The 24,865-nt window shown below is 48.1% G+C and overlaps 1 protein-coding gene across 5 annotated transcripts in view; it reads right to left on the reverse strand.

The window, feature by feature from the left end:
- The window catches only part of Rptor (regulatory associated protein of MTOR complex 1), a 351,661-nt gene that overhangs the window by 86,223 nt on the left and 240,573 nt on the right, over positions 1-24,865 (reverse strand). For all 5 annotated transcript variants that reach the window (XM_074044925.1, XM_020168971.2, XM_074044926.1 and 2 more), the window contains 2 exons: positions 10,753-10,828; positions 3,888-3,989 (listed from right to left, as the gene is read on the reverse strand). In XM_074044925.1, coding sequence (XP_073901026.1) covers positions 3,888-3,989; positions 10,753-10,828 — 178 coding nt within the window. The remainder of the gene's footprint in view (positions 1-3,887; positions 3,990-10,752; positions 10,829-24,865) is intronic.

Raw genomic sequence — 24,865 nt, forward strand, 5'->3', positions numbered from 1 at the left:
AAGTCTCTGAGACAAGTATGGGAGGTTTTCCTCACATTGGGATAAGATGCATAGGATAAGAACTGGCAGGCAGACCCTAGAGGGAGGGCAACTTAAGGGATTACCTGTTTGGTTCCAGCAGAGGCTGGGAAAACTAGGGGCCTCTGGGGAGTGACAGATGGCCATCTGACTGGTACAGCATGGGGAGGGTGTTGAACTAATGATACAGACCTCTTGACTCTGCTGGGTGTCCCACAGCAGGAGCTGCCCATGGTGATCACATGTGTGAATGCCTGACAACCACTTGTTCACAGGGTTAGTGTCGGGAGTTCTCAGGCAATGCTGGATGTTGTGTTGCCATTACCATGCTTCATGCGCAAACACAGTAGATATTACCTTCTTTAAATAGTACATGCTTCCTATATCTTCTGGTCATTGAGGTTTTTTTAAAAATGGAAATCCAGTATGAATTAAAATTATTTTAAAAAATACGAACTGGCTGTTTTGGTATTTATTTGTACTTAAAAATCCAGACTAACTCCTGTTTCAGACCACCCCAAGATGTATGGAAATTACAGAGACAAATGACAGTAAACTGCGTTGCTGGAGTTTCTTTTCATTGTGACAACCTCGACTAACAAGTAAGCGTGGCTGCACAAACACCAGCTCAAACAGAGCTTGCTAAGGCAACTCAAGTCTGATTGCCTAGTGGGCAAAGATTGTGCCTGGCTCCTGACCTGAGAGTTGCTGGTGAAGTCGCTTCATGGAAAACTGATCCCTGCAGTTGAACCTTGGGGGACCAGAGACCTCTAAGGAGCAGTACCATCATGGAGTATCTGATGCCATGCTACGACATACGCATGCATGCATATGTGCATGTATACGAATGTGTGCACACATGTGCACATAAGTACATGTACACGACAGGCACACACATTAGCAACTGTGTACATGACACAAGTGTGTGTGTATGACATGCATGCAGCACAGTATACCCATGAATGTGACACACACACGGCACATGTGTTAAGAGACATGCACATACATGTGCACACATGACATAGGGTTACTGGTGTACACAACACACGTGCATGGGGCCGATATATGTGCATATGTGTGTGTAAATGATGTGTACTAACAACACCCCAAGTTATTATCCTGGTGCTCCTGACAAGAGCTCTGTACTTTTAGAACCAAAATTTATTTGAAATAAAGTGGTACACTGAGAGGACATAGGGTTCTAATGAAACGCTCATATTGATTTGTAACATCTGTGTAAAAGCACTAAAATTTTACCCTATGAAATCATTCTTCCCTCTCTTTCGTACAAGGTAGACCTACTTTCTGCCACCTGAGAGGAAAATAGATAGTCACGGCAGGTCCCAGGCAGGACTACACAAAACCAGAAGGCCTAGCACATCAGGACATTGAAATGCTGTGAGATGTTACAGCTCCTTGTAGGGTGACAATGGCCAGAAGACCCCAGCAAGAAGTTGAGGGAAGATAACAATTTGAACAAATCATTACACTGGGCTGGGAGCATGGCTAATGTGTTAGAGCACCTGCCTAGCAAATGTAGGCCCTAAGTTCAAGCCCCAATACCGACCCCCAAAACCATTATATCTTCCTTCCTAGTCCTTCTGCTGATTATTAATTCTTAAAAGACAACAAAGGACATGGAGGCCGGTCAGGAGAGGTGCATTTCACGCTGATAGTTATCTGAGGGGCTGCAATCCAGCTGGGCCTCATGGACCTCTCACGGATCCAAGACACCATCAAGCTCTCATCTCTGAGATAGTGGTGTAGAAAATTCTCTCTGGCTCACAGGAAAAGAAGCAGGATCTGAAAAGTTAAAGTCCATATTAAAATGTTTTTCCTGTAAGTAATATACCCTGACCTGCCAAGGCACTGAAAGGTAACTTAAGGATAATGGGATCCAGGCTTTGGCAACAATAAAGGTTCTTAAGACAAAGCACAAGAAGGAACCAGATGAGTGAGTGGCCAGCTGCCAGCTGCTCCAAATGAAGTTGGAGCTCCCTTTGCCTTTTATCTTCCCTCATATTCCTGTTTTGAAAATCTATTTGCTTATTTGTTTATAGTTCATTTTGTAATCCCAGATGGTCTCAAACTAATCTGGAAGTATTCAAGAGACCAGTCATAATCACTTTTTCATTCTTTTCACAATGTCAGAAAAGAAGCAATGCTAATATACAAAAAGCTCCAAAAGTATCTAAGGTGAAATATGACACAAAAAGACACTGCAAGCTGGTTACTCTTTGTTGCTCACCTGATTACTAAGGCCAGTGGAACAGGCTACTGTCAACTTTACAACATTTACATGTATTCTTCTTTGTGGCCTCTTTTGTTGGCTGAAATTCCTAGGATAAAGTCCTAAGCCAGGGGGGTTCTGGGGCAGGTGAGTAATCTCCCAAGTCCTCAAGGCTTGCCGGCATTGGCAAAGCACTCAGGAGCAGGAGAGAGGCTGCTGTGTTCCAGAGCCAGACAGAGATAAACTGTGCCTCTGTCTTCCAAATCATCTCTCAGAAGCTGGAGCCACTCAGTGAACATTTGGTTCAGTGAAGACTGATGGTGCCGTCCATCACAATGTGGTTAGCAGCCTTAATAAGAAAGTACAAGTCTTTCTTGGAAGGAAGCAAGGCAGATGTCCTTGGACTGGTGGACAATGAGACTCATGTCCCAACTTTACAGAGGTAAAGTAACCTGATCAGCATTGGGGGCGTGATGAGCTAACTCTTGGCAAGCAGTGCCCCATCAGGAAGGCATCCTGTCCTTTCTACTCCTCGAGGGGCTGGATTTACACTTGGACATGGGGTCTTCCTACCCTCCTGTGCTGGCACCACCCACACCACAAAAACAGAACAAAGGGGCTGGCAGAGTGGCTGATGTGGTAGAGCGCTCTCCTAGCAAGCATATGGCCCTGAGTTCAACTCCTGGTATAGCTTTAAAAGTAGCTGTTCTTGGTCATGACCCAGCTCATGTTTCTCCCATAAATACATTCACTAAAACAAAAAAAGATGATGACCTCTTTCCAATCTTACCACCTGTGATGGACTTCACTATTCCTGTTCTATCCCATCTCCTCCCCTCCCATTTTAGTAACCAAAAATAATCAGCTGGGGCTAGGGGCATGGTGCAAGTGGTAGAGCATCTGCCTAGTAAGTGGGAGGTCCTGAGTTCAAACCCCAGCACCACTAAAAACAAAAAATAAAAACAAAAACAAAGTCAAAAATTGCTGGCAGAACACAAAGAACTGATTCCCCAACCCACGACTGGGTTGCACTTTGCATGTGAACATGACATAGACCATGTGAATGACCCAGAAGGGGCCTGTTTCTTACAGTGACACAATGACAGACCCACTGTGTGCAGGAAGGATTGATGGCTTCCGTGGTTTGCATTTGCTGTTTTGTCAATAACCCCAAGATGCTAGATTCAGAAGCCTGCTGTGGCCCATGTGTAATTTGCTCAGTGCACCTCTTCCTTTCCTCACAGGACTAATTTATATCCCATGTTCTTCCAGAGAGGAAGTAGTGCTGTCTAGAGCCTGAGCTGGGACAGAGCTAAAGTGTGAATGGGGGAATGGAGAGGGGCGATTCCTGCCCCCACTTATATCTAACTGGAGGATGGGGAAGGGAACTCAGCAGCTTTACCAGGAAATCTGCTAGGAATAAATATGCAGATAGCTCTGAGACTTCTGATTTGATTTCTGTGATTTATTTGCCATCTGGCCCAGAGCACAGCTGCAGAGAAGGGGCTGGTGTTCCTCAGACCTCATGGACACTCCAGTGCAGTCTCAGGTGAATCAGCCCTTTGGGGACTCCAGTTTTTGGTTTTCTTCCCATGGGATAGATGCCTCAGCCAATCGGGCCTGGTCTGAAGCAACTCACCTGTAAAACGATGGGCAGCTGCTCAGGAGGGCTTCTGTTCTCCACGCCCATCGTGAGCCACACCTGGAACGCAGTCAGCTGCTCAGCAAAGAACGGGCTGTGCTGTGGGAGAAGCAGGGAAGCTGATTAGGGAGAAGCTTTCTTCACGCAGCCCACAGCCCTGTCAGCCTTCCACCAGGCCCACGATGCACCTTCTCTCTGTAGGCCACAGCCAAGCAGGTAGAGAGGTGGTCACATGTGCTGTGATGAAGACAGGGCTACAGGATTTGTGAACAGTGTGGATGTGAAGAACAGAAAGAGGGAGGGGGGCTGAGGACAACTCTGAGACTTGTGGCCTGAGCACCTGAATGGATATGTCACTGCCAGGGGGCAGGGAAGATGGAGAGAGAAGCAGTCTGGGAGGAGGATCAACATTGAGACTTAGGTGTTGGATATGCTGAGTTTGTGGTGTCCACTGGGCATCCAAATGAAGAAGCATGGACAGGTGACCATGCACCCGCAGTGTGGGAGAGGTCTGGGCCAGATGTATAAATAGGAGTCTGCAGCACACAGATCTTTTTGAGACAGAAACTTATCATGCAGCTTAGGCTGGCTCTGGAACTCATTATGTGGCCTGGGCAGGCCTCAAACTCAATTCTCCTACCTCAGGCTCCTGAGTGCTAAGATTATAGGTGTACACCACCACGCCCAGCCAGATTTCTCTTTAAAGTTAAGTGAGAAAGAGAAACCAGGACTGAGTGTCTGGGCCTTGGAAGGAAAGCAGAAGTGCATGGTGCCCTGGAACCAGGGAGGGTCTGGTTAGACTACGATTATAACCTGACTGTTAATTAATTCAGCAGTCCAGAGGTCACCAGGACCACTAAATCCAGTCTCAGTCAGTGAAAGCACGGCTGGGGTGAGACAGGAACAGAAGGGGAGAGAATGCAAAGACTCAAGTGGAGACAGTTCTTTGAGGGAGGTGGCTACAAAGAGGCAGAGAGAAATGGGTAGTGGATGGGGGGAAAGTAGATCAGAAAATGTATTTTATAGTTGGGAGGACAGTGGCATGGGTGTGAGTTGATGAGAAAGGTCTGTGTGAGGGGGACTGATCTGAAGAGGGAGGCTGGGTACATACTGCTTGAGGAGCTGGCGCTGCTGGCAGGACAGGGGCAAGGGCACAGGGTAGAGTGGGGCAGTGGGAGGTTCAGGGGTTCTCTTTCGATTATTTGTGTTCCTCAGGGAGACAGGGAGCAAAACCACCTGGTGGGGAGTGCAAGAGGACAGTGGGAGCTGGACAGACAGGAGGAGCCAAGGAAACGTTAGGGGTCAGAATGTGTGGTAGCTGCTCAGGCCCCCTCCAGGGGGTAGCCATAAATAAGATCACAGTGGCTCACACTGCATGGGCACAGGCTGAGAGTATAAGGGGCAGACAAAGGGAGTGAAGGGGTATGCAAGAATGACTCAGTGCCTGGCTTTGGGAAGGTGGGAATGTTCTGGCAGCATGAAGGACCATGGAGCCAGAGTCCTGGGGAGGGTCATCAAGTTTCCCTTGGCCTTAGGCCAGGGTTACTGGCAGTAACAAGGACCAGGTAACCCACAGGAAGAAGTGACTAAGGGAGGAGGGAGGTCAAGGCCACTGGAAGAAGGAGAACTTAGGCTGGGCAGTACAAGGCCTGCCCAGTTTCTCTTTCTGTATTATCACCTTCACTGAATATAGTTCTGCCTTCCCTTATCCCTAAATTCAAAGAGTTTAAAAACCATCAATGTCTTGTTTTCGCACACCATCCTTGTTTTCCTGTCTCCATTTCCTGGAGGGAAAAGGGTGGTACATGAGAGAGGTGTGTGCACATGAGCAGTGGAAAGCATGAAGGCCTCCTTCCAGATTCTGGCCAGGGTAGGGTCTGCACTGAGTTCTAGGTGCCAGCATACATGGACCCAGGTGGACATGTGCACATGTGGAGACCATGTCACAATTGTGCATCCAACTCCCAACATGCTTTCCACAGGGAAGCTGGTGCTCAGAGCTTTGGGGCCCTTGGAAAAAGTCAAGGTCCCATGAGAATCCAGCAGAACATTCCCTACCTTCCCTACCTAGGAAAGTGTGCTCTGGTGATGTCAGCTTACATAAAGGAAATTACATTCAGAAGCAGCCTGTGAAGTTGGAACAGAGCCCCAAAGTGATTTTCCCATTTTTAAGTGAGAATTATTCACAAATTGGTTTAAAAAAAAATCTTGTTAAGTGCCCCCTCTTCCACATCTCGTGAGAGCAGAGTTACATCAAGTTAGAAAAATCTTCGTCTGTGAATTATAATTACGTCCCTTCTGTCTTTTTTTCCAATTAGATTTTGCTTATGGATTTGCACATGTTATTCATTGCTGGAATACCTGTTCCATGCAGAAAGGAAGACAAATATTCCTGATCTTTTTGCCTAAAACTGATAGTAAAGAAAAAGTACCTCTTGGTCTGCTAGGGGTGCTGGGAGGTTGGTCAGGCTTCCTAAAGCCATGGGGAGCTGACAAATTGGGGCAACAGTTCTGTACATGTGCAACTCCATAGCCTAACTCATACCTCATAAGCCATCCTGAGAGCTGCCCCTCATGGAGCTTATGATGACACAGACGTCTGGGCCAAGTCTCCCAGATGACCTCCCCTGCATGGCAGGAGGGGACACTCTGGAAGACAGCTCACATGTGTCCTCATGGGCTGAGGCCTACGGCATGCAGCCATAACTGCACAGCTGCTCCCCCAAAGTGATCCTGATGTCCAGCTTTGCTGTCATCTGAAGTGTCAGATCATCTAGTGGTCAAAAACAGGTGTCCATGCACAACACATTGAAAGTGGAAAGGTAAACTGGGAGCCTTAGGCTCTGTTTTGCTCAATAGCCAGAGTTAATCCAGCCAGACATGTGCTACCACCAGGGTCCATTCACTGGCCACCATCCTTACCTGCTCTCCCTAAGCCAAAACTGCTGGGAAGGATGGAGTCTGCTGACAGGACACAATGCTCTTGCCACTGTGTGATAACTCACTGCTCTACAAGGAGTGAGCAATGATATGTCTAGCAGTCAAGAGCACGTGGTCCACCCTCCTGGAAGACCACACAGCATGCAGAAGGCTCCTTAATCCAGTAGGCTATTCCGGAATCCTGCTGTCTGGGAACCCTCCTCTGGCCTCTCCCTACCTCCATGAACACCAATTGGATGTTTTCTTGTTAGTTAAAATCTGTCACTACTAACTGTTGATTTTGGAAGAGTGACGTATATACTAGACTTTTTTGTGTATCTGCAAATGAGGTTTTAAGATAAGGCCTGCAAGTTTAGGCAAAATATCAGAATAAAGAAACAAATTTAGTAGTGTTGCTACAAAATCATTTGTAAACCATGTATGTACAAATAAAGAAAAAACAGAAAATGAAGTCTGTGGGAAAACTGGTTCACTGACTGTCACCATCTGTTATGATGAGCAACCGCAGACCGTGGCTCACCACAGAGGCAAGAACATAAACCAGCTATGCTGTATGGGATAATGGGTCCTGGGACTGTTAACACTTCTTCCCAGGAACAGGGGCGAGGATGTCATCAATCACCATTCTCTCACTCGCTGCCCACAGATTTTGAATAAAGCAAACTAAATGTAATCTGTAAGTAAACCTGAATAAAACTCATTCGTGTGATCAGACTATTTGTTCCGGTCACTCTATGGGCTGTTGGTGCCATCCCAATTCTGAGGAATGTGCTTCTTTTACATATTCCTGGGAAACTCACATTCACACAGCAAAATTACTGCCAAAGTTTCAATACTGCAGAGATGTTGTCATCATCCCTCAACTCAATGCGCAGATTCACAATGATCTCAATCAAAATCCTGGCAGGTTCTCTATAGAAATTAACAAGCTGGTCACAAAAATCATATGAAACCCAAAGATACAAAAGTAACCAAGGTAATCTTAGAAAAGAACCAAGTCAGAGGACTATGACCAACTTAAGCAATGTCTTATAGAGCATCTTGTAAAGAGGGGACAAAGTGACCTACAGAACAGAGCAGAGAATCATAGGTAGTCACCAGAACCAGTGCAATGACACTAGACATGACACTGGGAAGCAAACACTCCCTGCCCCCACCTCACCCCACACATGCAGGGATGCTGGACAGATCTCAGAGTGAAGGGGAACAAGAAAGCTTCAGAAGAAAAGAGAACAGTTTCTTAGGGGCAACAGTCATGGGAGTAAGTCAAGATGGCTGAAAACAGGGCACCAAAAGCCCGACCATAAAAGAAAAAATGTTGACAAATTGGATTTTGTTAAAGTAAGGAATTTCTAGCTGGGCGCTGTGGCTCCTAGCTACTCAGGAGGCAGAGATCAGGAGGATCATGGTTTGAAGCCAGCCTGGGCAAATAGTTCACGAGACCCTATCTCGAAAAACCCATCATAAAAAAAGGACTGGTGAAGTGGCTCCAGCAGTAGAGTGATTGCCTAACAAGTGTGAAGCTCTGAGTTTAAACCCCAATACTGCAAAAAAAAGAAGAAGAGGAAAAAAAAAAAGAAGTGAAAAATGAAGTCCACAGAGTGAAAGTAGATATTCATAATATATGATAAAGGATCTGCATTCAGAATATACACAGAACCATGACAGTTCAGTAAGAGATGTACATAAGAAAGATGGTCGCAAGGCTGTAGCACACAACCTGCAAGACCTCCTATGGCAGTGAGAACACAAACGCTCCTCCATCAGCACCAGAGACACATGACACCATTCCTGGGGATACCTGCTCACACGCCAGATCATATGCAGCAGGAGGAGATGTGAACTGATGGCCACTGTGGAGCACTGTCCAGCAACATCTGCTGTAACTGAGTGCAGACAGCCTGTGCCCTCCTGATGGGTACCAGAAGAAACACATATTACACTCACCAACCATGTGCAAGACTCAGCGGTCCCATTCCAGGTTAGGAGAGGGAGGCATTTGCAGCACATACAAATTTTGGGGGTGGGGAGTTCCAAAATATTCAGAAACGAAGACAAACAATATCTTAATGCAGTATTTACAAAGGAAAACTAATCAAAACTCCACCATGAGCAAAATATCAATGTTTCAAATAGAGACAGGACCAGTGTGACTGATTTTTCCTTTTGCTTCAGATTCTGATATGTCTGGGCCAGGACCAGCCAGCACTAATCACAAGGAACTTGAACTGGGACTCAAAACATTCACTGCCCTTTGAAAGTACAGATTTTGTAGCTTGCAGCAAGGAGGAGCCACAAAAGGTAGCAAGAGAAAGCAGGCAGACCCAAAGACCGCAGCCTGCATGGTCCTGCTTCTTCCTGCACAGAGGCAGGTGGGCAGGAGGCTGCTGGGAAAACAACTGCAGGGCTGCTCGTGTGCTGCTGCTCGACATGGGAGCTGATCACCCAAGCCCATAAATTTAGGAAAATTTATCAAGTTACTCATTTACGACACATGTAGTTTTCTGTATTATGTTATACCTTCAAAAGAAGTGAAAACACAAAATAAAAAAGCAAGTGTGAGGTCCACATAAGTTGTTCCTCCCTTCCCTGACATTCCAGTTTGGTGAAAATTTTCCTAAATGTGGAATACTGATTTTAGCGGGTTAGGAATGATATATAGTAAGAGCCTTGAAAAGATTCTTGGCAAAGATACCTGGCATTGAAACAGAAGCGTTTCAGTCTGAAAGGAACACACACACAAACAGAAAGCGTATCATCTTGTGGAAGAACAGAATGCTCTTCCCATGCACAGGGAAGCCATGCTTGGAGGACAGAAAGCCAGTCTTGGGTTTTCCAGACATGTATCTGCAATGACAGGTCCTGTTCTTCCTAGGAGAACCCAGACCCTCAAGGCCACTTCTAGTGGCATGGAGGATGGGAAGACGAGGTAGGGGGCAGCTGGTATGGCATCCTTTAGGAGCCACCATCATTCTCTGTGGAGATTTGTGACTGTAAAAGAGACCCTGTCTCTGCCCCCAAAGAGTTTAGGGAAGGCAGGCAAGCAGGTCTTTTGTCTAGAAGCCCAACAGTGGATTCCACACACTGGGGGGAGCCAAGGAAAGATCACCTCAGCTCCGCTTCAGGGTGCAGAGACTCAGGAAATCCTATAGTGTGTGCACAAATGCATTAGAAAAATCGGCGCTTTCAAGTGAGGACATAGGAGTTGGCATAACCAGGCTTGTGGCGCTGAAGCTTGACATGGTCCCTCTGGTGGTGTGGGGAAGACTCAGCTTCATGAATGGCTTGGACACCCCTCATGACAGAGCCCCCATCTGCACACCCTGCCCCATTCCCATGCCCCAGGGTGTGGGCTGCAGACCCCATGCTAATTGGTGCTCTTCTTACTCTGGGTTTTAGGAGGCAGGGACAGAGTTTTATTAAGACTTAGTGCCTCTAGTATAGCACATGCTCCACAAATGAAAACCCAAGGAGGCTCGGGGAAGCTGCTGTGAAGACCTGGGGTAGTGTCCAATTCACTTGAGGGCAAGCTGCATTCCCCGTAAGGAAACTCAATTTTGTATGGCCTGGAGTTGAGACACAGCCCTGGGCACAGATGGAGCCCAGTGGTCTGCATGTCATTGTCCCCAGGCTTTGGGAAAACCATAATCCATTTCCTGATAAAAGGCTACAGCATGAAACAGTTCTGTCCTCAGGAGAAAAGCATTCTGTCCCGCATTAAGAAAGCAGATTTAGGAGAGGAATACTTTAAGCAAGATAGCTTTAGAAGTCAACCATTTCAAAGTCTAACTTTAACCCCAGGAAGATCAATTTTCCAAACTCAGGTTAGCTGCATTTTTTTTCCCAGGTGGGCAAACCAAATCTCCAATGCCCCAGATCCTTGAGTACCACATCCAGACTGGCTGCCTGACAGGGGACTCACCCTGAATGCAGTGCCTTCCTCGATGATTGTGGGTAGCTGGGAGAGGCAAATGTCTACAGCAAGGTCCCAGGCTTGCCTAGGGAGAGAAAAGAGGGGCACAGATAGCATTAGTCAGCAGCCTTGGGGTGAGGGGCTGCACAGGGAAAGGAGTTGCCTGAGCCTTGCAAACAGTATCTGGGCACAGGCCTTGTAAGCTGGGGACAGTTGTGCTGGAGCGTCCAGAAATGACTCAGTTTCAGAAGCACCCACGAGAACTGCAGCATGTGTATCACTGGCAGTATTGTTCACTCTACCCACCTGTGCATCATGTCTGTTCTCTTTAGAATGAAGCAAGGAAGACAACAGAATCTTCTCCACAGTGGTTCCTATCTCCACGTGGCCCTTTCTAGCACATAGCCTGCCTGCTCCAAGCAGCTAGGGTCCTTGTGGTGAATGATGGGGGCAGAGCCAGGTGTTTTGTCAGGAACGGGCCAGTCACAGCAATGTGGTGTTGACACCTTGACCCCCCGAGTCAGGACTAAACCCTCCAGAGTCACTGGTGCAGTCAGGCCCCAACATCCCTTTGCCTGAGAGGTTGTGACAGGGCCCCAGGAAGCTAGTGATGTGCTGGTAGCCCTTGAGGACAAAATATCTGGTCCTTGTTTCAGGTAACAAGTAGACAGTGCCTTTGGTAGGTGGACTTGGCCATCCACAGCAATCTCATGACCTCAGGACACTGTGGGCACACTTACAGTGGGCAATGAGTCTTAGACAGTGTGTCTTGCCATGCTGCCTAGTCCTTCCAGCCTCAACCCAGCACCTGGGGCTCTGCAGTGATAGCACCTCAGACACTGCAGGGTGATTTATGTGGCTTCATAAACACACCCTCTTACATAACTGGGGAATGGGAACTCAGAGTCTGGCAGCAGGCAGGCTGCTCTTATGTAAGGCTTTTTGCCAGCTGCCCCTCCTCCCACACCTCTGCTGAAGGGTCTGACAGCAGGCAAGGACAAGAACACTTGCTTGGGGTTGAAGCCACTCAGGCCGGGGTTCAAAGACAGCTTTTTATCTTGGCCTAGGTATGTAATTACTGATTTCTCATAAAGTTTTTGAACTACTTTTAGACTTAGAAGGAAGCCATGTCAGCACAGAGTTTCTCTCTCTCTCTTTCTGCCTTTCCTGTGCTCTGATACCCCGGTATAAGATGAGGTAAAAAGGTTGCCTTTTGGGTCTACAAGGATGGAGGTGACTAGGTGAAAACTGAGGGGACAGGGAGGAGCAGCAGCCAGAGGATGGAGGCCAGAGGGAAGATGAAGGGAGCTGAGCACAAGATGACAGAGATGATGGCCCGATCCTGAAGTCCTGCAGGTCACAGCAACGTGTATGTGGGTCTGAGGTTAAGAGCATTTTAGGACAACCTGGTGCTTAGGTGAGACAGAGGCAGCCAGAATAGAGCAGAGGACAGCCAAGAGGCTCTTCAATGGCATGGAAAGTCAAGTTCTGAAGACAGCACAGTGGAGCCTTCAGGATGCCTGGGTTTCTTGTGCTGCTTCCCCTCCTCATTTCCTGACATAAATGGCCATACTCCCCAGCAACGGTGTCACCCCTACTATTGTGAGAGCTATCCCCACAAGCCTGCAGCAGTTCCGCAAGGCACTAGGAGATGTGGCTTCCCGGTTGCTCCTTGTCGCACGTGACAGGGCCAATGTTCTGTCCCTTCCCGAGGCCGCTGGGACTTCACAAGGCTCTCCTCCTCTCTCCCGTCACAATGAGCCTCCAAGCGGGCCTCCCCAGGCCTAGGTAACTCATCCTTCATGTGTAGGTGCCACACCGGTCAGTGGGCGTGTCCCCAGCCTGTGAACTCCGTGTGCTCATCCACAGGAGTGGTGTTCAGCACTGTGCACTCGCTGATGCCCCCAAATGACATTTAAAACACACTCTCCCCGCCTGTGGCTCTAGACCTTGATCTAATCACAGTGCAAGTGGGTGTATCTGAACTGGCCCTAATACCTCCTGCCAGCTTCTGGAGACCCCAGACACCTGTCATACTCCTGGCCCTTCCCCTATCTCTCCTCCGTCATCATTAGTTCCAAGCTGGAGCTTTTTGTAAGGCCACAGATCAAGAAGCAGTAATTGCCGTGTGCATGGCAATTCTTTCATCCTTACCTTCTTTGAGAATACATTCCTGGGGAAACAGTGATGATTGGTACCGTGGATTTTGTTTCTGGAATAGCAATATCTCCTCCCTGTTAATTTCCTGAAAGACGCAAGGATTCTGTGCTTTTTAAATTTAGACTAATTAGACTGCATGCTGGCAGTTAAGTAAAAGGGCACATTTTCTCTATGTCTTAATGAGGGACCAAAACAAGAATGGAAAAATTTTAAATCCAAAAAGAAAGTAAAGACCAGATGGACAAAGGAGCCCTTTCATTTTCAAAGGTCTGAAATGTACCTTATTCCCCCTACACTGGCTCCTCCCTGCCCACAGAATTAAGAGACTATCAATCAGGAGATAATCAAAAGTGGCTCCAAGTTGGGGCAATAAACAGCTCCCATGTGCTTAATAATCTCCTCACCTGCAGGTGGACAGGTGCTCTGCAGTGTTAAGGGAGATACCTACTCTTTGTTGAGACAGAAACAAAGTCAATTATTATAGTTAAACTCTATAAAGATGCCTTTATTTTAATCAAATGAAAAGTTTCAATTTCTGGAGTTAGAATAAAGTGTACAAGTTAGGAGGTGGATATGAGAAGTGGGCAGTGTGTGTCCAGGCAGTTGGCCATCATGACCAGCTTGAGCCCAGTGTGGTCTTAAAGCAGCACAGCCCAGACTGGGCACCTATGGATCTGTACATAAAAATAAAGCACATTTACATGCTATTTTGCAACTTGGATCTTAAATGTTCACCATGTGGTCAAAACCATGAGGTGAAAAGGATTCTAACTTATTAATAAGGTCCTGGCAGTCTTCTGAGGTCCCAGACTACACTGGAGAGAGACATCTACTATACATTCCACCCTATTTGGCACAACTGCCTCTGAATGGCTTTGAACCTGCTGGGCTCCAACCCTGGGAGGACTGACCACTCCCTCCCCTCCCCGCCCCACCACCTCCCGGCCCATGTTTTCTACACCAGAAAAGCAGAAGGCTTTGTGTTCATGGGTGCAGAAGGCTTGGTGGTGACTACTGAAATGAGATGACACCAAGGACAGGGGCTGTGGCTTACGTCATGGGGATGGCACAGAGCAGTTGTGCAGGGCTGTGGACCAGAAGAGCATGGACAAGAAGAAGAGAAGTATTTGAGGTACTAAGGAGGAAATGGGCTGACTGAGAACACCTAAGGCTGCTGAAAACAAGCTCGAAGAACTTGGTTACCAGAACACGTAGGGGCACCTCAGCCCTGGCCCAGTTCCCCAAGCTGAGATGGAAGACAGGAGCTTGCTGGGGGGGAGCAGGGCACCCTTTCTGGGCTATATTACATGACCTCAGCTTTCCTGTCAAACTCTAAACTAGGTGACAACCCTGTTGTCTACAGAACAGTTTTCTCTGGTGAGCATAAAATCAGTTGATTAAAACTGGGTGCCTTTTCTCGGATAAAATTCAATCAAACTTGTGGTCTTAATTGTGATTCTCAGCTATGGACAAGTGGGAAAGCAGGTCCTACAAAAACCTGAGACCATGGTGGTGGGCTGCTGTAGTCACCAGTTTTGCTGTTTGGCACCCAGGCAGAAACAGAAGCTAGGAAGAGCGGGGAGGTGTCTACAATAGCACTTCCCATAGTGGTGAGGCAGTGGGCGAGGAGGGGTGGGGTGTGCAGGGGGCTGGGATGAGCTAAGCCTGGCAGATATGATCTGAGGAGCAGGGGACTTTCTAAGGGACTTTCAAAGCTGCTGGCTGCTTGGTTGAGTCACAGCCTGAAAGAGCCTGGGTTTTCAGGAAACAGGCCTAGGATGGCAAGTGCCCAGGCAGTGGGCTGGGGGAAAGCCTCCCAAACCAGCACAGATCCATCTGCACCAATCAATCACAGCAGAAAGTGTAGGTTATTACCACAGAGAAATGCCAGGTTTCAGGACCCCTGAAATTGAGAGTGAAGGAGAATGACTCCCTGATGGCTTTGCATCAAAAATTAAACAGGAAACGGGCTCTGAGCATTTCATCACCAGCTTCCCCCGCCTGAAGCAAAGTGTAAATGTACATTACTTATGCTTTAACCTCAATTTTTGTTAGGCTTTGTTCCCTTTCCCCCCTGCTAAAAATTCAGCCTCTGCATCACCACCCAAGGATATAATAACTAGATTTTAAATTATTTATTCCAAATGCTCTTTCTTGTCTACCTTTCTTGTGTGCTCCCTGGGGATGTGCATGCCATGGTCTGTGTATGCGAGCAGGAGCCCCAAGCACTGTTTAGAGAGTTTCATCACCCAGCTCAGCAAAACCCACTGGCCATCCTTCAGTAGCCAGGGCCCGCCTGAGGCTGAGCACAGAGCCAGCTGCTACACTGGCTTGGTCCTGAGGGGTAGCAACGGACTCTGAAGACAGAGGTGGGCATGGTTCTGCTTCTGGGTTGGGTGTTCTCCCCTCTGTGCATCTGAGTCGTCTCTGGCTCCCTCACCCTTCTCTCTCTTCCTCCTTCCAGGGGCAAGAATTTGGGCTGGGACATGCCACTCAGGATAGGACCTCCTGGGAGAAGGCCAGATGAGATGTAACCAAGGGACAGGAGTGGCAATGAGCCTGCTCCTGAGGACAACTGGCATGCTGGGTGGGTCAGCCTGGGTCCCCAACACTGTTGAACTATCATCCTGTGCTGCTATTACTCAGATGAGCAAGAAAGAGAAAGGGCCATTTGTGGATGCTGGATTCTGGGTTACAGCTAACCTGTACTTAGAGCTAAACTGCCCAACTCCTTTCAGAGGAGCAACCACCTGGTAGTGGGTTTCCACTGACCAAGGGTGATTTTCCAAGGGGAGGGGGGGTCTGCCCAAAGTAATTCTTCAGGGTTTGGATGTTTATTTTAGGAATATAAGGAATGCTGTGAATGATTTTATAAAGAAGCAAAGGTTACTGCCAAGACTGAGGTCTGGAATGTGGCTATGTGGACTGGCTTGTCATTTAGTTTGAGCACAATGGCACATAGGGAAAGCCTGTCTCTCTGTGGAGGGTGTTCACACCCAAGACCTCCAGCTGGGGTGGGGTGGGGGTCCCCCATTCTGCTGTATGGAGTTATCACAAGCCCCCTGTGACTGCTCACAGGTAAGAAGGTTGGCATTTTCTAGTCTTTCAGAACACTCTCTCGTGGACAGACCACTAGACTTACTGGTGGTTAGGACTTCAGGGAGAGTTCTTGATTAGAACAACACAGGCATGCAGCCATTCCTAGCTCAGAGTGTAGGGGAGACTGCATAACAGTGGGCCCACTGGCAGCTGAATGCTTTGTGTCATGGGGTTTTCTTACTGTTAGACTAAGAACCATCTCAGCAAAAGCAGGACATGGAGGTGAAATAAAGCTGAGACCAGTCTCTGGGAAATGCAAGTGCAAATAAAACCCCAAAGCCTAGCAAGTGAACAGTGTGTGTCATCCCTTGTTTGTCTCCCTTCCCCTATAGGCACCTGTCTTTTTCATGGGCTGGGAAGGCATATGGTAGACCAACAGTCTGTTTCTATGCCTTTCTAAAATGGGGTTTGTTATACTGGAAGGCTCTGACATCTCTAGTTAATGGTGCAGGTGGGAAAAGAGTGACATTGCAGCACTCTTTAGATGTGACAGGGAAAGCCACTGATAGTGAAGGGCCTGTCCAAAGCAGCACAGCAAATAAGCCACCACTGGACACAGATCAATTTGTCAAGGGTTCTAGTATTTCAGTAACTGTTGAGAGTTCAGAAACAGTACTTAAAAAATTGGAAATTACTCCTAACCTGGGGTGGGGGTCAACTTACCATTAAACTAGTTCCCTGGAATTTTGCTGTATTTGGTGGGCTGAGAAATGCCCACTTAATCACATGTGCTTTGGTGGCAAGGAGATGAGATGGGAGAATGGGGCAGGGGTAGGCAGGAAGTGGCACCAGGCAGAGACCAGTGTGGTAGCTCTTGCCCTGAAGGCAGGTTTGTCCAGGTCCCTGGAGCTGCCCCAACACCAGGAAACCAAGAGGAGGCCTGGCAGAGGGATCTCGGCTACTGTCCTGACTCCTGTCAGTCAGACACCTCCAGCCTTCCTCCAATTATACGCAGGTCTCTCCTGGAGTCCACAGCCTGACTTCTACATTTGATTCCTGGTCAAAGTAGCTTTAGGGTATAATTTCTAGCAATAAATGAGATTGACTAATGTTTACTTTCCAGCTGCAGATTCATGCCGACACTGTCACTACTAAAAACCTTCCCCAGAGAGATCATGTGTCAAAGGCATGTGATTCTTCCCCTTGAAATCCTATCACCACTGATTTCTGTAAGGAGAACCCTTCAGCCTTACTTATGTGGCACTTCCAAGCATATAGACAAGAAGCTACGTCAGGTCTTGCAGTAAAAGATCCCCAATGGAGGGGACCTTCAGACATACACAGGCGAGATGATGTGGGCTCTGGAGGAAGGGAGCCCAGGTAAGGCCCCCTAATGTGGCTTGTCAGAGCTGCTGGGGACAACTTCCTCACAGCTACTACTTATTGTCTCCAGGAACCAACTGCCATGCTGGGGTGGGCAGAAGGAACAGCTGAACCTGAGGCCTCTATGCTTGGTGATCTGGGCCAGGGTCTTAGTAGGCAGTGTGCATGCTGCATCTGGACCCTGGATGTGTTTGCTATGGCTATTTGAATGGTGTTTAAAATACCAACACATAAAAATCCGACCACTATAAATGAAAATATGAATTTTTGACTACTTTTTGAAAATTTGGCTATTGGCTTCTGAGTCTTGATGAGCTGCACATGAGGCCACTGGCTGGACTGTCTATGGAAGCCCTGCTCTGCCCTTGCCAGGCCTATGGCCCACAGTCTCCCTGATAGCCCTGGCTCCTCTCTGTGGGAAGGACCACCCCATGCCTGCTTCGTGGACTCCTGTGCCCTTCCCTGGCCTCCTAAGCTGGCCGGCCATCTCCTCCTTCCATTTTCTGAAGTCCCATGGCACGTCTACTGTAGGTCCTGTGGCAGTGTTGTGGTTTACACCTCAGTTGGCCGCAGGCATGTAAGTGAGCTCTGCTGGAGGAACAACCAGGGAGTCAGGGGAGTGTTGCTGTATGGAAGCCCCTTAACTTTGCCCAAATGGAGAGCTCACTAGATGCTCATGGGGCCATGTTGCTTTGCACGGCTGCATGCTTTCTGAAAAGTCATCCATTCCACCTCTAAATGAGCAGTTTCTCCCATAAGCAGCTGCTAGGCATGACACAGGACCGCACATAATCCCCACACCATCCTGTCCAACCCACAGTCTGAACTGGCTGGTGACATGTGTGGCCCTTTGTGTTAGGGTGTGACTGGGATGTAGGCTGGATCCTATTTCTCCTAGTAACCTGTCCAGGTCACTCCCCCTGAACCTGCTGCCTGTGCTGCATCAGCTCCTCCTTCCTGCCAAGCTCTCAATTGGACCTCTCAGTCAGCAGGTCACTGAGTGCCTTTGGACAAATTACATTCTTGCTGACCCTCAGTTTCCTCACATGCAAAGTGAAGAAGATGACATGTGTGCAAGGGAAGTATGGCAGAATAGTGAGACAACGTATGCCAGACATCGGGAGAAGGCTTGGCACCCAGCAGGGGCTCAATAAATAGCAGCCATTTACATCTCATCTGTATCTTGAGTCCCTCCTGATCCTAGTCTCAGCTTCCACTGTCTACTGGCTTCACCTAAAGTTCCACCCCTCCTGCTGTTCTCAGTGGGCTCCTTGTAACACTCCTTTCCTAGTAGAGACTGCAGAGGTCCTGATCTCCATCTTCAGACTTTGGTTATAGTCATCACCAAATCCTGTCAATGGTAAGAGGAAATATCTCCAAAATCTGGCTATTTACTGCCATTGCTTGGGCTCAGGGTGCTCATCTCTCAGTCCTCAAACAATGTCTGCCTAGTTCCCTGCTCAAGGCTCACTAACTGTTCCACAGTCACAGTCCAATCACCTTTGGCGCTTAGCTCCAGGGGGAGCCCATCCACCTGGTGGCTCCTTCCTAATTCTCCCCATCCTTCCTGTTCCTCCTCCTCTTCCTCTTCACTCCTGTCTCTCCTCCTCCCTCTGCTCAGCCACATTTCCCTGGCAGGATTCCATTTCATCACATGCCATCTTTAGCTCAGAAAGCTCTCTCCATATCCTACTTTCTTCACCCTCATCTTTTGGGGACCCATCCCTGAGTTTCTGAAGTCTCTGGATGCTGCCTAGCAAGCACAAGCCCTGGGGTTGATCCCCAGCACTGTGAAAAAGAAGAAGAAAAGTAAAAAGCACATAAAACTTGGAGTAACTCTTTCTGTAAGCCTGACTCCCCTAGTTTTTTCACAACATTGTATAGTGATCTCTGCTCCAGGCTCCAGTTCCATGAAGGTTATAAGCACAGTTTTGATATCTATGTTTCCCACCTTAACCAGCACACCATGGACACTTGCATCTCTTCCTGACACTCAGGAAGAACAGTGTCAGAAGGAAAAGAAAGAGCAAAGGTCCACTGTCCCTGCTTCTCAACCCAGGATTGTGACCATCCAAAGGATAAGAAACTGGGGATTGACAGGGATTGAGGGCTTAGGCCATGCACAGGCTGAGGGAAAATGAGAGGAGTCCAGTCAGTCCCTATGACACTAGGCTTGAAGAAGTTCATGGAACCACCTGACTGTGCCCCATGATTTGCTCCTGGATCAACTCTGTGCTTAAAGTTCTCTAACACCAAAGCTGTCACTTTTGCAATGTCTAGAAACACATGGCTTTCTTGCACAGGATAGAAATTGTAAGAGGTAGGGCCATGAGGCAGTCACAGGCTTCCCAGGCTCCTAAGCAGGGCAGTGAAAGCCAACAGGGCAGCAGCTCCAGGTCAGATCAGAGCCTGGGAAGTAGGCCTGGGCATATCCCCAATGTCTTTTCCAGCAACAGGAGCTACTAGGCTCTGATTAAAGGCACAGTGGCCAGTGGGTGCCAAACCACTTCTGGTACTCAGAGTAGCACAGACACCATCATGGATTAAAAAGGCCAGATGGATTCTTTTAAAAAAGTATTTCTCAGCTGAGTCCAAACCTCACTGGGAACACTGGTTTCAAGAAACACTTGAGCACTGTTTTCAAGTGTGAAACTAGCATGGTCTAGATTCTTACACTCTACAAGGCCCACCCTGTGTGTGGTGGTTGTGCCACTTCTCTAATAAGTTATCTCTGAGACTGTACTTCAGTAACAAGTCCACTGGCTGGAAGGTACCACCTACAGGACTAAGTCGAATGGATGTGAATTATTTTCCAATTTAGGATTTTAATGAGCTCTTTCCACATCATTTAAAAATACCAAATGAGATCAAGTTCAGGAACTAACCCTTACAGAATTCTGCTAGTTATGTTTTATCATGTAAAGAAATATCCAATTATTTCTTTCCTTTTCAGTTTTACATTTATGAAAATAATGCATTAACTGTAATGACTGAATTTAAACAAATAATGTTCAGTATTTCAAAGGCTTAGGAAATCAATTGGCAGAACTTTAATTAAGAAAGCAATGTCCACCAGTTTTTAAGATGGAGTGAGTGTGTCACTTCTGTTCTGTTGTGCTGGCCCGGGCTCTGCTGTGACTGTACTTGGCCTTTCCTGTGTATGATAGAGACTGAGCACAGATCACTATACTGCTGAGACAATCCATTCTGTTATTGTTATTTAACATATATTTTGTGTTAATGACAAGTAAAAATTTAAGATTGCTCTATTATTTCAGAGATAACGTTCTTTAATTTACATTCTTATTCTGTTAGGTCCCAGGGTTACTCCCAATTTACCCTTTTGTAATGAATGTTCTTTCAGATGGCTCTACTGGTCAGTCTTTCAGAACGATCCATCGGTCATGTTCCTTGGTTAATCCTAGACCTGCTTAATCAGGCTCCTGAACCGGGTCATAGCCAGCAGTGGGACACAGAGGATGGGGCAGGAAGGGGTGGCACAAACTGCAGCGTTAAGTAGCAGATGGTGGTTCAGGACTCTGGGATGCGAGCAAGATGGTCAGAGCAGTGGCCAGGGTCAGGGAGCAAGGTCACAGCCAAGGGAGAGGTCCTGAGTCAGTGGTTCTGAGGCCTGGCATTTAGGGGAAGGTAGATAACATCAGGGTTCCAGAACAGGTACTCCCTGTTACTTCTAACATCCAGATGGAGGGAAGAACATGGGGCTCTCCCCCTTCAGGAGGGTGATGAAAAATGAGTATAAGGCGCACAGACTGCCACAGGGATTCTAGGGTAGGACACAGTGTTTCTCCAGGTAGCCTTGCCAGGCACCACCACCATCTTGCAATGTTACTTCCTGTTCACAGAGCACAAGATGCAGAGAAAGACCCCTCCCACATGACGGCAAGGCTGTGGTCTACCAGCATGGACACAGGAGTCAACGGACCACCAAGCCTATTCCCTGGTTCAATGCTATCCTTGTCCTAAGGATGTGTCTAAAAGGTGAATCAAGTCCTGCAGATTGTACACACGCCCAATGATAAGTCAGCCTTGTCTCAAGGCCACCTGCTTGCCTCCCTGAGCTCTAGTTTCCCACCTGTAAGACAGGCATGTCACTAATAATGTATCATCACAGCACTGCTGTGGCAGGGGGTAAAGAGTTGACACAGGGACAGCTGCAGGACATGCCTGATCAAGAGCAGGCACCTAGTGACCATCACTGGAGTCCCCACGGTGGCCTGTCTGCCTTAGTGAAAACGGTGGCAGGCTACTTTACCAGGTCCTGCTGCTTCCCTTCTTTCCTGTCAGTCCCTGTGGCCTAAGTCACACGTCTGCCACAACCTATCCATGCTTCACTCTCACATGAGGCTCCTTACGGACGAGAGCCGCTGAAGTGGCCCTATGGCCCTCCCCTGGGTATAGTGAGCCTGTGACTTTAAAAAAAAATTTTTTTTTTTTGGTGGTATTAGAGTTTGAACTCAGGGCTTTGCACTTGCAAGGTAGGCAGTCTACCACTTGAGCCACACTTCCAGCTCTATTTTGGGAATAGGGTCTCACTTTTGCCCTGGTCTGCCTGGACAATGACCCTATTTTACTCTCTGGCCATAACTGGGATGATAGATATGTTACTACCATGTTTAGTTTTTTTCTGTTGAAATGGGGTTTCACAAACTTATTATTATTTTTTTTTTACTGGGATTGGTCTGGAACCATGATCTTCCTGTCTCAGCCTCCCAATAGCTAGAGTTATAGGCATGAGCTACTGGTGCTCGTCTGGCTGGTGACTTCTGACCAGTGGAATACAGCAGGTGGCCAGCTGCCCATGATTCAGCACTGTGATGGCAACCAGCATGACAATGCCCACCTGAGTGCCTGGCTGGAACCTTCACCTCCCCTGCTGACCGAGTGAGGGAGTCCACACTGGGCTATGTGGAAGGACAGCAGGGTCTCTAGCAGCTTACACTGGCCCTGAGGCTTGGGGAACCCTGCATGGAGGACCTGTCCCCAGAAACTGTGATATCACTGTGCATTGTTCTAAGCCATTAAGCTTTGCCAACACTGTTCTGTTTTGCAGCAACAGACTATGATTATTCTCCCCAGTTCTCTTCACACTCCCAAGTTTCTATGGCCCATGCTGTGATGCTTGGGGGATTTTGTATTATTAAACAGTGCAGGACATCTACCAGAGAGCAGCCCACAGTGTGTTCATTTGTGATCTCGAATTATGCTTTCTTTCAGCATAAGTCTTTATGTTTCAGCACATTTGCTTCCCAGGGCCTCTGAACTCTCCCATTCTCTAGAAGTCCCAGGTGGGCTGTGAGTTCTCCACACTTTATGGTTTCTTCCTGTGAGGCCGAGTGACTGAGGGGTTTCTTCATGTTCATGTCAACGGCCTAGGCTTAAGGTGTGGGTTTAAAGCAGAAACAAGAAAAAAGAATCCAAAGCACATATTGCAGCTTTGGCCACGTGAAGGTAACTCCCCCTTGTTCCCTGCGGTCTCAGGAAGTTAGTTACTGGCCTCTCACTGGTGGAAACCACAGGGGAGTCTTGCTGCGGAACACAAAGTTTGGCCTTGCTCTAGCATCTCCCATCTACCTCCCCTTACCTTGCTCTATTTTGAGCCTGTCATCTGAACTGTCCATTAAACCCAATCAGGAGGACATAGTCTAGCTGTGGGAGGAGGTGGAATGGAGGTGGAATGGAGGTGGCCCCACTCCTTCCCAGCACAGGGAGTGGGCATCTTCTCCCTCAGTTTAGGAGAAGGGATGTTCCTTGTGGTGACCCCCACATTAACAGGATTCCCTTCACTGAATACAACTGACTGTGCAGGTCCTGGGGCCTCTGCTGTGCAGTGGCCAGGGTGCTGCCAGTTGCCAGCTCTGCAGTCACTGCCACAGATCTCAATGCCTGGCAACTAGCTCTGCAAAATGGATGGGCAAGATTCACTCTAGATGAGGCAAGGAAACAGATTCCTGGCATGGTTGGGTGGGAGACAGTACTGAGCTGTGCAGGAGAGGATGCTCTGTGCTGCACCTCCTGATCTCTGGAAACCTGTTAAGATGGGGGCTGGGAGTATAGAGAGTCTATGTATGAGGTGTGAGGATTTCTCTCGTACAGGGAACTGGAGAAGGGCTGGAGGAGTGGCTCAAATAGTAGAGTGCATGCCTAGAAACTGTAGAGTACACTAGGGTGGCCCCTTCAGGATAAAGGTTCCCCTGTCCTGCTGCAGGCAGATGGATGTGGGCTGCCAGGACCCTTCCCAGGTGGCCTGTCCCTGGTAATGTGGATGAGGGGCAAGGGATGGCCCTCATCATTCGCCCACTTCAGAACTCCCAGGGCAGGCTGAGGTCAGCTGCTTAGACATTCCTCTGCCCAACCCCACCTGCTCACCCTGCTACCAGACCCAGGGCTGGCCTGCTCCCTAGTAGGCTCGTCTCCCAAGTAACCCAACCTGTAACATCTCGAATCCCTCTAAAAGGGGAAAAGGAGGGCATGAGGCCATAGCAGCGATTCAGGGTGCTGGGCCCTAAAGCCCAATCACTGAACACTTACAAGTCTTCAAGACAAGTGTTCACCCCAGGGTAGCCCCTGCAGTGGTTACCAGCTTATAGCCAGGAAAGAGGAAACATGAGGGGGCATTTGAGACAGCCGTTTCAAGAGCCCTGGGACCCCCACAGGACAGGAGGCTTTCTCTAGGCTTCCCTGGGTCCCATTTGTGGCTAATGTGTCATCTCATGGTTCTCCAGCACAATAAGTAAGTGCAAATGAAGATTTGCTCCAGGAAGCTCTCAGGCTTTCCTCCCAGGCTTTAGGCCAGAGTAGAAAAAGATGCCCACAGCAGGGAGGGCAGGGTTTGTGGGGTGCCTTTCTTAGGCCTGGACTTGTATTACTGCTCGGGCTCTGGCCTTTAATGCTCTGTTGAAAAGCAATACTATTTCTTTTTCTTTGTGTTTTAACTCTATGCAGCTGAGCATAACATACAGAAGGCATTTTTACACCCAGAGCAAGCATGTACTGAAGGGGAGAACGCTTCCAGGGGCTTGTTTCCGACAGACTGGGTGGAACAGGGATGGGGAGAGCTGAGTGCTCTTGCTCAGCAATGGCACTGCAGCATGTGGCTCTGGGCTCCTCACAATGACCTGGTCAGTCAGTGACCAGATGCAGCAGTGACCCTTACAGCTCTTTTTACTTCTTTCCCCTTCCCCGTTCATAAAAAACCTTTCTTTTCTTTTTTCTTTTTAAACAAAAAGCCTGTCTCAGAGGAAACAGACAGGACATAAAGCATTGCTTTTCTTAGGGAGTAAGGCTGTTTTATGCTTGGGTTCTACTCCAAAAACGTTTAACGTTACAGAGGCCTCTCAAACACCTCGCTCTCCTTCAGCCCTGTTGCCAGGACATAAAGGAAAGTCTATCTGCTGAGGGTGCCCTCTTCACAAGGCAGTTATGGCCCAGGTGGCTCCACGGTGGCCCACAGTCCCCTCAGTTTCCTCGTTTCTCCACATCAGCAGCCTCCATTCCACCTATCATCCCTTTAGAAGGATGC

This window comes from Castor canadensis, chromosome 11 (genome assembly GCF_047511655.1).
Source record: "Castor canadensis chromosome 11, mCasCan1.hap1v2, whole genome shotgun sequence".
In the NCBI taxonomy this organism is placed as follows: Eukaryota; Metazoa; Chordata; class Mammalia; order Rodentia; family Castoridae; genus Castor; species Castor canadensis.